This window comes from Malaya genurostris, chromosome 2 (assembly GCF_030247185.1).
Source record: "Malaya genurostris strain Urasoe2022 chromosome 2, Malgen_1.1, whole genome shotgun sequence".
NCBI lineage: Eukaryota > Metazoa > Arthropoda > Insecta > Diptera > Culicidae > Malaya > Malaya genurostris.
Window position 1 is genome coordinate 33,722,177 of NC_080571.1, and position 11,447 is coordinate 33,733,623.

The following is an 11,447-nucleotide window of genomic DNA, read 5'->3' on the forward strand; positions in this document are numbered from 1 at the left end:
ACAGACTCTCGATACTTTTTCTTACCAATCGCATTCAATTGCACACTAATAATAAGAATAGAAAGATTATTTGCACCCAAACAGTTACTTTTACTCATAAAACGTATTTTGTTTTATACGTTGCATTCTCTAAGGACGCTCAATTTTATCGGAGATGGCTTAACCTAATTCAACATGCTTAGATTCGTTTGAAAGCTACACACCCCTATTCTGTACGTCGATCGATTCGAAATATTCCGATCGAATGTGCAATTTCCATTCTGCACTCCGTTCGAGTTGGTATGAACTCGAATATCATTCGTTCGAGTTGTTAAATTTTAGAACATTACTCGATCGACTTGCGTACGTATTACTTCTGTTCGGTTTAGAATCGTTCTAATTTGTTTATACAAGTGTGACGGTTACGTTTACTAAGAAATGAATAATATAAAAAGAAAAAGAACGTGTAAGTAGTGTTGACAGCTTTGATAGTTAGGGTTCGAAATTTCAAGTGTCCCGAACGAATTATACAAGTCGAACGGAATAAAGAATGCAAAATTCGAACTCGAACGAAAGTGTAGAATCGTTCGTATCACAAATCCGTCGGATTGCAGAATCGGGGTGACAATTTGATTGTGAATCAAGTTCAATGATCAAGTGGCTTACTATTCTAGTTTCGGAAATATGATCGTAGAAGTGACGTAACCGACAAATCCCACATGTTTCTATACGTTCAATTTTCTCGGAGATGGCTTAGCTGATTTCAACAAGGTTAGGCTCATTTGACAGCTACTATTAAATTATTAAACAAGTTCGATGCTCATATGACTAACTCTTCCGGTTATGTAGATAAAATCGTATAACGTATACGCAACCGACAAATAGCACTATTTTCTATCCGCACAATGCTATCAGATTTGACCAATGGTAACTCCGGAATCGGAAGCTCAAATCTATTATATTCAATACGTTTGGTTTGAGGAATGTTGTCGAATATTTGACCTAAGCGCAGAAGCATATTTTTGTTATTCATCCAAATCAAACTGAAATTAATTTGCATAAAAAATGAGCCAAAATTCGTGTTAGAATTTATGTTCAACAAAAAAAAAGAAGACTGTGTGCATGACAAGAGGAAGGCATAATCGTACCATTAAGTGGATTTGTTTTTTTGCCTTTCTCATATAGAAAGGCCGAAGGGCCGAGTGTCATATACCATTCGACGCAGTTCGTTAAGATCACAAAATGTCTGTGTGTGTATGTATGTATGGGACAAATAATGTCACTCAATTTTCTCAGAGATGGCTGAACCGATTTTCACAAACTTAGATTCAAATGAAAGATCTTATGCGCAAAATGAAAGATCTTATACGCAAAATGCGCACTCAATTTTCTCGGAAATTTCTTAACCGATTTTCACAAACTAAGAAGCAAATAAAAGGTCTTAAAAAGTCGGTAAAAAGTCCCCAAAAAACTGACCCAGATCTGACTTCTGGTTCCAGTATTACAGTGCGATTAGTGAAAATTTTCAATTTCATGAGCTTTTTCCTACAAGTGATGGCGAAACGAGGTGCACATTTTTATAAAACTTATTGCTAAATTCATCTAATTGGCAGATCTTCACCCCTATTCTGTATTTCGATCGAATCGGATTGTTTCGGTCGAATACAAAGTTTTGCATCCTGTAATTCGATCGAATGATGCTTTTGTATGGAAAACTCGAACTCGATCGAGATCCAGAAGGCAAAATTTCTCATTCGATCGAAACAATCAGAGTCGAACGAAATACAGAATCGGGGTGCGTGTTAGTTAGTGTATATATAAAACTACTTTCCGACTACTAGTCTCCTGTTTCCGCTTCTGAAAGCACCGATAATAGTGGAGAAAAGCTCCAAAAATGCAACTCACCTAGATTTCTCAGTAACGGTTCAACTGATTTCACGAATCATGATCCAAATTAAAGCTCTCATTGTCTTAAAAGAGACTGTGCAATTTCATCCAGATCAGACTTCCGGTTCCGAAATTATAGGGCGATGAGTGTCAAAACATTCAAATCATCATTCAAAATGACGATGCAAAACTTTTTGCTCCGTTCGCAGCGTGCTTTGTTCAATTTCGTATAACGTGCAGGGTTGCCACATTTAAATCTATATTTTTCAGGTGAAAAATATGTAAACTTGTAAATCTTTTAGTCTATTTGTACCTACTTATTAGTATTATCTCACAAAATCACGATAACGATGCTTTTCTATAAAAGTAGACTCATTGCCTTTCTCATATAAATAGTTTATACAATCACTTGAAAAATTGACTAGTATAAATTGGCCCGGAAGACTAAGTGTGTATGTATTTGTGTAAGTATGTGTCAAATAATTTAACTCATAAAATCAAAAATTTTATTAGGTTACTATTGAATTTCACCATGCTCTTATAGGGTGAAGTGTGTTTAAAACTGCACACCGTCATTTAGAGCTACGATGCAAAAGAGGGTGGAATTCTTTTGAATTTTGCTCAAAACTGATTTAGTTTGTAGGCTATATTAGTTACATACTAAACGAACCGACTTCGGCTATACTGGTTCCATGTTACCGGTTCCAGAAGTACCGGAAATAGTGATCTAAAACTCTAAAATGACAGTCACTCAATTTACTCAGAGATGATTTGATCGATTTCCACAAACTTAGGCTCAAATAAAAGTTCCTATAGTCTCATAGGTTACTGTTTAATTTCATCCGGGTCTGACTTCTGGTTCCAGATCTATAGGGTAAAGTGTGTTTAATCATTTAGTGCGACGATGAAAAATGAAGCAAAATTCTTATTAACTTGACATAACTGTTTACATATTGAAAAGGTTAAAAATGAGGTTGAGTGAAAAATAAGTGTTTTGGAAGTAGCAATAACTTTACGTCTGCTTAGCGGTTCAAGTTGAACTGTTTAAGTTTGCACTAAGCAGTTTAATTTGAGCTACTCTGCACTGACGAGTCTAAGATTAAACGGAAAGAAAAGTGTCTGTAGGAGACAAATAGGACGAGTAAGGTGAATGAGGAAGCAATTGAAGCCGTAATCCCTTTATTTAAAACATAGTTGTGTTGCTTTTGTGTACCAGTGCTTTATGAGACCATTCATTGCCTGTCGATTTCATTGCCAGTAGTTTCATTAGTGAAATTTCCGAAACCAATATTGCACGGTGTAATCAGAAAAGGCACTAGCCGCATAATATTCATTCAATTTAACTTTAGTTTTCTTCGCGTTTTGTCTTTCAAGAAATAATGTATAAAACTAAATTTGTTAGTTTTTCATGTTCAACACGATGCCAAACACGCTGAAATTGAACATGTCAGTCAAAATGTCAAATTTGCCCACAAATCCGGTCTTTTTCAACGAATTGTATCTCGCAAACGTCTGATAACTCCTCTGCCATCTCTCTAATAGTCCATTTGCGTTCTACGGTCATCCGTTTTGTTGATGTTTTCGTCGGTTTTCGATGTCGATGACCTACAGCTGAAACGTTCGTACCACTGATAAACGACTGTTTTCTTCACACGCTCGTTCAATGTTACTCTAAAGTGAGTACAATTTCACTCACTTTCGTTAAAAGTGGAACTACTCTATAGTGAGTGAAGCTTCTTTACTCACTTTTGAGTGAATACTGTAGTTGTCAAAATCTGAGTAACATTTACTCAGTGCTATAAATGGGAAAATTAGCTCGGGTGAGTAAATGTTAAACACTATCATTCGAATTATCTAAAGAATTCTTTATTATAATCGATACTGCGTGTAAAATAAAAAAATGCAACATTTTTTAAATATTTTCTCAATTCCCTCATTTACATTTTGTAGTTTTTTCATAGAAAGTTGAAAATGTTCTCTAAATTCCCTCACGTATCCTGGAACGAAGATTGCACAAATGTGGCAACGAAAAACTTCAATCATTATAAGGATTAGGAGGTACAATAATATTACCTTTTAATTTTCGATAGTATTAATTTACCTTGGCTCCAACCTGCTCCATTTTTTTCAAATTTCCTTTCTTCAAAAATCATTGAACGTAAATTTCCACGCAACGTTTTCAAAGTCCTGTGAGTAAAACTTGTTGTCAATTTAGAAACTGAGTAAAAGTTACTCAGTCTTGTACATCAATATTACTCACTTTTTGACATTTGCACTAAATAAACAAAAGTGAGTACAAATAGCTCACTTGAGAGTAACATTGAATGAGCGTGCAGAGTATCATTGCAGAAACACTCTTCTAACATTTTACAAATATCGGTTAATTTTTCAAAAGGGCGTATAAGCAAGTGACAGTTTCTCTTTGTTTACTTTCTCTTCTATTAACTACCAAGCGGTTTCCACGTTTATCACTCAACTCTTTGCATGAAATGATACCCGAAACTTTCAAAGAAATTTTTAATCACATCACAATAATCGAAAGAGAGAGTGATTAAAGAGAAACTGTCACTTGCTTATACGCCCTAATGAAAAATCAACCGAGAAATGTTTCAGGCCGGGTCAAGCTGAAAGTCTAATCGGGTGACTGAGAGCGTCACACGGCGGTGATTCCGGGAACTTTTTGATCAAGGTAGTAAGTTTTTTCAAATCTCTCTTGAATCACAACTAAAATAATTGACGATATGAAATCATTACTTAACTATAGCATGTAGAATGTCACTTTTATGTAGTGTTAGAGATAATGTTTTGTAGAAAACTCTGATTTAAACGATGAATGAGCAAATTATTCAATTGCAGTAGTAATTTAAGAAAAAATCTTTGAGCCTTTCATTGGGCAAAATGACTTTCATTGGGCAAAACGGAACAGTGAATTCGTGATAGTTCCCGTTGCACTTCTAGTGTGCCTAGACAGATTAGTAACCCGTGACTTTCATAACTTGTTGATGAGTACTGTGCACCGGTACTCGAATGAGTATAGATGATGTATTGAAAACAGTGGTTGAAATTTGGAATCAGCACAACTTTTACGTACGGTTTAGGGATTATGCCTTTTTGGGTGCCCTGAAAAGGATCGTTTAGTTAGAGAGTCGAGCATATACTGTGAATATCCCTGCAAAACTTCCACGTTTCATTCTCGTCACAGCTACTTCCTGTGACTTTTTCGTTGTGCTCACGCTTTCTTTTTTCACTCGACTGCTTTAGATTCCTTATACCGGTCCTTGTACTGACATGCATCCACTGGAAGCATTCTATTTTTATCGTGATCAAATCAACCGTTTCACTTAATCCTCCGTGTGGTGCATAAATTTTTTACGGTTATTGCATTGACAGTCCCGCGATAGCCACTGACAGCCTATTTCTACACTTCGACCAAATTGCTGTCATTCATGATATGAGCATCTGTAGGGGTGTTACGGTTATTACCTTGAGCGAATATGACTATACCACATCCTTGATGATCTTCAAAATCTCGATCTCTCCCTGGTCATCACCGGATGATCCGTTCCTGTTGTTTATCGAACATCCCGACTTCCACTTGGGTCAACTAGGTCCATAATTATAAAAAATCAATTTCACTTGACGTCTGAAATGTTTCTTACAATCACTTACGGCGCTTTCGTTTGAAGCAAATGTAAGGATTTGACAGTAATTGGAGTTGAAACTGGTTTAGTGTTGGCTTCAATCGAATAACACATTAGATGAATGAATCAGAAATGCAATTTTTTATGACTATGCATCGGACCCGCGAAACCATTAGAATTCTTAACATATTCGCTGAATTATATCAAGGAATTATCATCATAAATAAGTTCAAACATTGTTCTGAAGTCTTGTCTTACGTTTATTGAATGCCTCTTGAGGATTACACCTACAGTCAATAACTGTTACAATTATTACGCATTATACTCCGACTGGTGAGAGCAAAAATCCTATTCGCGGAAATGTAATGCTTCTTCTCCGTTGATGATAACAGTTCCTATCGTCCGTTTACGGATTTTGACCGAATTGAGAAAAAACGTATGTTGTCCTGCATCGTGTCATTTTGGCTACAGTAATAAATGTTTTTCTTCGTTTGCCTAAGAATCGCAGCCATTTAACACTCCGTTGCACAATTTATACCAATCAAAAAAGCGTGATTGTACCGTTCAACTACTGTTGTCTATCACGAAAGTTATCCGCACAATTTCTATTGTATCATTTGCCTAATTAACGATGGATCAGACTAAGGTTTGATTTGCCAAAAATTACCTTAAGGAATGTGTTCAGTTTATGCAAATCAAACACCTAATGAAATCAGTACTACAGTTCTTAAGAAGCAAAACAAAACTACGAGTATTTTATGAGCACAACATAAAGCACTTTCAAAAACTAAAACTTTGACTGCACATTTATCAGCTATTTTCTTTGTTGTTTCCAAACATCAGTGCAAAAATATGCCTAGTTCGAGGCATGCTTTCAGAACAAATCAACTAAAAATGGCTCATTAAGGAGTTCAAAACAATAGTTCAACAAAATTGAATAATATATGATAAACATGGGTAAATTAAGAGTTAAACGTTTTAGAATTAGCATTCTTTTAAGTGTTACAGTTTAAACTCTATTACGAGAACAGTCATGAAAACACCAAAACGACTGATACTAATAGTGACCAAAGAAACAAACAAACCAAGAAAAATTTACTATCTTCGGTCAAGGGACACATTTAAGTGTTTGTGTCTGCTATTGTTTTTTTCCTTTCCAACATTTTATTTTCCTAAGGTATAATTTCTGTGCGTATGTTTCTTGTTCCAACTACACGATGCATGTGAGATTGTGGTAATGATAAACTTACGGCTTGCACTCGGAAGTACTTCGTAAGAATGTTGCAGTTGCTGTTGAGTCTGACTGCGTCGTACCACTATAGCTACTATTTAACATATCGCCGAGCGTAGAAGCAGTCCGATAAGGGTGACCAAAAACGTCACTGGGATTTCATACTGACCAACTTACGGGCACGTGCTCTTGCCTCTTGTCGTGTGACGGTGTACTCGAACCAAAGAATGTTTGGAATCAGTGTTGTGTCCCGCAGAAGAAGCAGTTCCGATACTCGCCACGAAACCACCATCGGGAAGTAAGGCGTCAGGACACAGTGTGTGAGCATGAACCAAAGCGTACCGACAACCATACCAACAAAAGCACCAACCAGCACTTGCCGCAGACTGTGATACTGGAGATATATTCTGCCAACACAAACAAGCAAAGTGATCGCCCAGCACACGAGCAAGACAAGCAACCGTACTAATCGTTCTATCCGGGCGTTGTTGTTGTTCATATGATGCAGTCTTCAAAAAATATTACAACATTAAATTCAATTCTTAATTCAAAGCAAACTTTAAATAGTACCTTATAAAAATGAAGAGCAGTACGTACTGTGCAAAAAAACACATGCACTGTGAATGACTAGATGGCATTCCGTATTCAGTCCAGATCTGTGATCGATTCACTGGCCTAGGTTCTTGAATCCAATGTTTTAGCAATATGTTGATTCCTTCATTAAATAGAGTGCCCACGAAAAACACAATCTAGAATTGAAGCAAGTAGTCCAGTTATTAAAATTGCATATCATTGTATCGACCGATACAAACTTACGGTATGTAAATCTCGTCTAAACAATATTAGTGCCACGAAGCCGGCACCGATACCTAACGGTGCTAAGCTGATCCATGCAAGTAGCTTGCCCAGGAGATCATCTGTAATGAAAATAATAAAAAAATATACATCGGTATGTTACAATTGTCTTGCATTGCAAAAGGATACGTACCTCTAGGATATTCCACAAGCGTAAGAGTTATTGGCTGCCAATTAGAAATATTATATGCCGCAGCGTGCAGAGTCGATTCCGTGTCCGAGGACGACATTTTTATCGGAAGTTTGTATTTATTTTTGTTTTGACATTTGCTTATACTGCTGATGCGAATGATTCCTTCCGAGGGCAGAACGTTTTTTGTCTGATCCTTTTTCGGTGTGTAGTGCTTCGCGATTGGTTGGTTTGCATGTGGGGTCGTGGTGGGGTAGCGCTACCCAGCGACTCAAGAAGCTGTGTTGTCACTTTTCTGGATGGCAAACTTCAATAGAACAGGGTGTTAAGCTAAATAAAAATTGTTCATCGAGGAACGCGTTCACACAATTCGTATATGATGCACGAAGAAATACTATATTTGAAATTGGTACTCGCAGGAAAATTCGACCCACTTACATATTTTGTATCAGATGTTCTCGGATTATTTTAATTTTTGATTTGATCAACCCGAAATTTTGATTTGAAACAATGATCTATAGTTCTTTCTTCACGTTTCGCCTTGGGCTCATCAGTGCTTAAAGCAGGCCATCTCCGCCTAACAGTTAAATTTGAACCGCCAAGTAGACGCAAAGTTTACACTATTTATGTAACGACTTTTTGGATATTGCACCGAGATGCAATACCCTTTCTAAAGGCTAGACCGAAAACGAGTATATCTATAGTGGTTTGCAACAACCAACCATTGGTTTTGTTCTAGCCTAAGCGGTACAAAATGCTAACCGAAGTATATTGTACATAATTTCGCATATTGGGCTTCTATCTGCAAATTCTCATCGATTATTGTAATACTTCAAAAGCTACAAAGCCTAGTGATACTTTTTGTAAAAATCGTACGGAATTGTATATTGTTTTCTATAATAGCATAAATAACGGATATACAGGCTCGAACAAAATTTTTCACTACTTCCATCTACTCGCCTATTCGCTGCAATCTTTCAAAACGTTCCCTAAAGATTCAAGTTGAACTGTTTAAGTTAGCACATAGTAGTTCAATTTAGACTGCTCTGCACTGACGAGTCTAAAACGAAACGTAAAGATAGTGAAATTAGTTATGTGCCCTAGCACAAAATAAGGCTAATCCCTAAATAAAATAAGCTTGTCATTTTAACCAACAGCAAAACAGAAAAAAATTGCGTGAAGTGAATGTAGCACCCACAATAGCACCGGGATGTGAGTTCGGCACCCAAACTAATGTCGATCGCGGTGACATCTGCATGTTTTTGCCACGCTGCATTTTCAAAATTTTACACACATCTCTTTTGCGAGCCTGTACATCTGTTTTTTGTTGTAGTAATAGCATTACTAATGCAGAAATCAAGCGATCAATCTGGATTATTACAGCAAAATTGAACTTCTATAAATTCTTTTGTGGTTCAATATCAGTTTTTCTATATGTGTATATATGGCTAATAAGCAACATTTGTTTGCTTATTGGTTACTTGCAAACTAAGATTTGATTCTGTTGTTCGGTAATTTTTTCGACGAAAACTTACGGTAATCATTAGAAATAACCGATGTTTCGGTACAAGAATTTCATTTTACAAAAATCTTGCAAATTTTTACCGGACAATCTGATTTACGCATGTTTTCATTACAGAATTCTGTAAATAATATTACTTTTCATACAAAAAATATAAATAGTCGTATGGTAAAATTGTCTTCTAATTAACGTACTTCTGTCAAAACTGATTGTAGTAAACACTAGATGTCAAACAGCGTTTAAAGTTTTCAGCAAGTGTATAGTGTAGGTCGAATAGATTTTTCGTCGATATTTAGGGCAATAAAACCGACGACACGACCAGGCACTCCGAAGGAAAATCAGCATTAATATTGTCCGTTAACGATTTACCGCCAGTTACCAAAAATATGGAGACCCCTTGTTAATGATAAAAATAATCTTCTCGAGCAACACTGTTTAAGTTGCTACGAACTAGTTACCAAGGAGCCCCAACATAAATAAACAAACATTTTGAGGAAGCAGTGGAATCCTCGTTCCATTAGTGTTAAATTTTATGCAAACGACGGATTTTTTTGATAACTAAGCAGAACTGCATTGGATTGAACTCGATTGAAATGAAACAACCTTTGAACATCATAAATATGCATTTATTTCTAATATAACAAAAGTAATTAGATAGAGATATACATAATTGTTCGCGTGATGTTTAGATTCATGGCCAATGCTCACCCAACTTTCTGCGCCCAATATTATTTGCCACTCTTCCGTAGTTTTATCTATATCGAAGTAACCCTGCACACAAGACTTTTTCTGTAGATTCCTCTATCGAAGATAATTCACTAGGTCACTAACCAAAAACAAAAATTTCCTCCGATAACGGAAAACTGACTAAGATGCAGTATTTCTCGCTCTCGTTGATGTATTGAAACAATTACCATAAGAGTAGTCTCGCTGGCGGTATTCCGAATACAATTCAATTCATCGTAGCGGGAGGACTCATTCAGCGATCCGTTCCAATTGAAATGGATGATAGACACTTCCTATGGTCAATGAACCAGACCGGTCGTTTTATCGTTTCCCGACGAATTAACTACTTCCAGCTATTCATCAATACACTTGAACTGTTAGCCCAGTACAAGAAACCCCATCTTCTGGGTTGTTGATTTTTGGCGTGAGGTACCGGTGTTAGAATCGCTAGGGTTACTGGAGGAATCTGGAGAAAAATGTGGGAACCGCAGCGCACTCCGCTGTCGCCTGGCCACGCTCAGCTCGTTGTAGGTCATATCCATGTCTTTCTCATCGGTTTGCGCCGAGCTGTCATAACACAACTGTTCCAACTCAGCAGTGGGTTATGCGTCATAATGTCCACTACGGTCGAAATGTTAGACCTGGCTGCAACGAATTTCAGTTATTGTAAAAGAAAAATTGAGATATGAAATACTTACTTCTCTTTGGCAAACAGTAGAAACCGCTTTATAAAAGACTTCAATAACTGATATAGTAACAATCTAAAACAACTGATTTCATTCGCATTTCAACTCCTGGCTGTATCCCTCTCAGTTTTTACTTATCGTTAGAAGAGGATCTTCTACTCGTTACAGTCGGTAAATCCATTAAAATTTTCCGTAATTAAATAACCGATCCGCAGTTAATTTTGTTTATCATCTAACCTTCATCATGCAGTAACCAAAGCCATGGTAACTGTTATTCAAAATCAATAATATATTAACTTGTGCTGCCAGTTTAAATATTTTTACTAGCGTTTTCGATTTGACTTTACCAGTTACTGGGGGGTAGTTAAATTTGCGATACAGTTTTTATAGACGAGTGGCAGGTCGTGTCGTCGATAAAACCGTACTCGTTCTAATTTCCTTCACTCGTTTCTGTGAAAAATATCCAAATCCGAGAAACACAATCGTAAGTTGAAAATTTGTGTTTTTAAACCCGAAAATCCATTTGAATTCACAATTTTATCAAACAATGAAAACAAAATAATTACCGAACTATTCGTTAGATGATTCCATTTGGTTTACAGAGCTGTTCGGTAGTTGTTTGACAGTTCAACCAAATTTTTATTATCGAACGATCAGTAATCAGTTGAATTACCGAACTGATTACCGAAGTCTGCGATTTTTTTTAAGTTTGTGGATTATGTTATACTTTTAGGAAGAATAAAGGCAATTAATTCTACATGCAAAAAAATATTTTTATTTTTGATATATA

At 36.4% G+C, this 11,447-nt stretch overlaps 1 protein-coding gene across 1 annotated transcript; it reads right to left on the reverse strand.

The window, feature by feature from the left end:
• Positions 1-5,743: 5,743 nt before the first annotated feature.
• On the reverse strand, positions 5,744-8,015 carry LOC131431616 (dolichyldiphosphatase 1-like). The gene is made up of 4 exons (XM_058597438.1): positions 7,727-8,015; positions 7,555-7,655; positions 7,309-7,487; positions 5,744-7,247 (listed from the first exon to the last, which is right to left on the reverse strand). Exons 1-4 carry the CDS (start codon positions 7,821-7,823, stop codon positions 6,887-6,889), a joined length of 738 nt encoding a protein of 245 aa, XP_058453421.1. The 5' UTR covers positions 7,824-8,015; the 3' UTR covers positions 5,744-6,886.
• Positions 8,016-11,447: the final 3,432 nt, after the last annotated feature.

Coding starts and splice junctions, on each gene's coding strand:
- LOC131431616 (XM_058597438.1), bottom strand. CDS start 7,823: ATGTCGTCCTCGGACACGGAATCGACTCTGCACGCTGCGGCATATAAT. Junction 7,656..7,726: donor GCTTGTGGAATATCCTAGAG/GTACGTATCCTT, acceptor TTTTCATTACAG/ATGATCTCCTGGGCAAGCTA. Junction 7,248..7,308: donor CTGCTCTTCATTTTTATAAG/GTACTATTTAAA, acceptor TATTTTTTGAAG/ACTGCATCATATGAACAACA.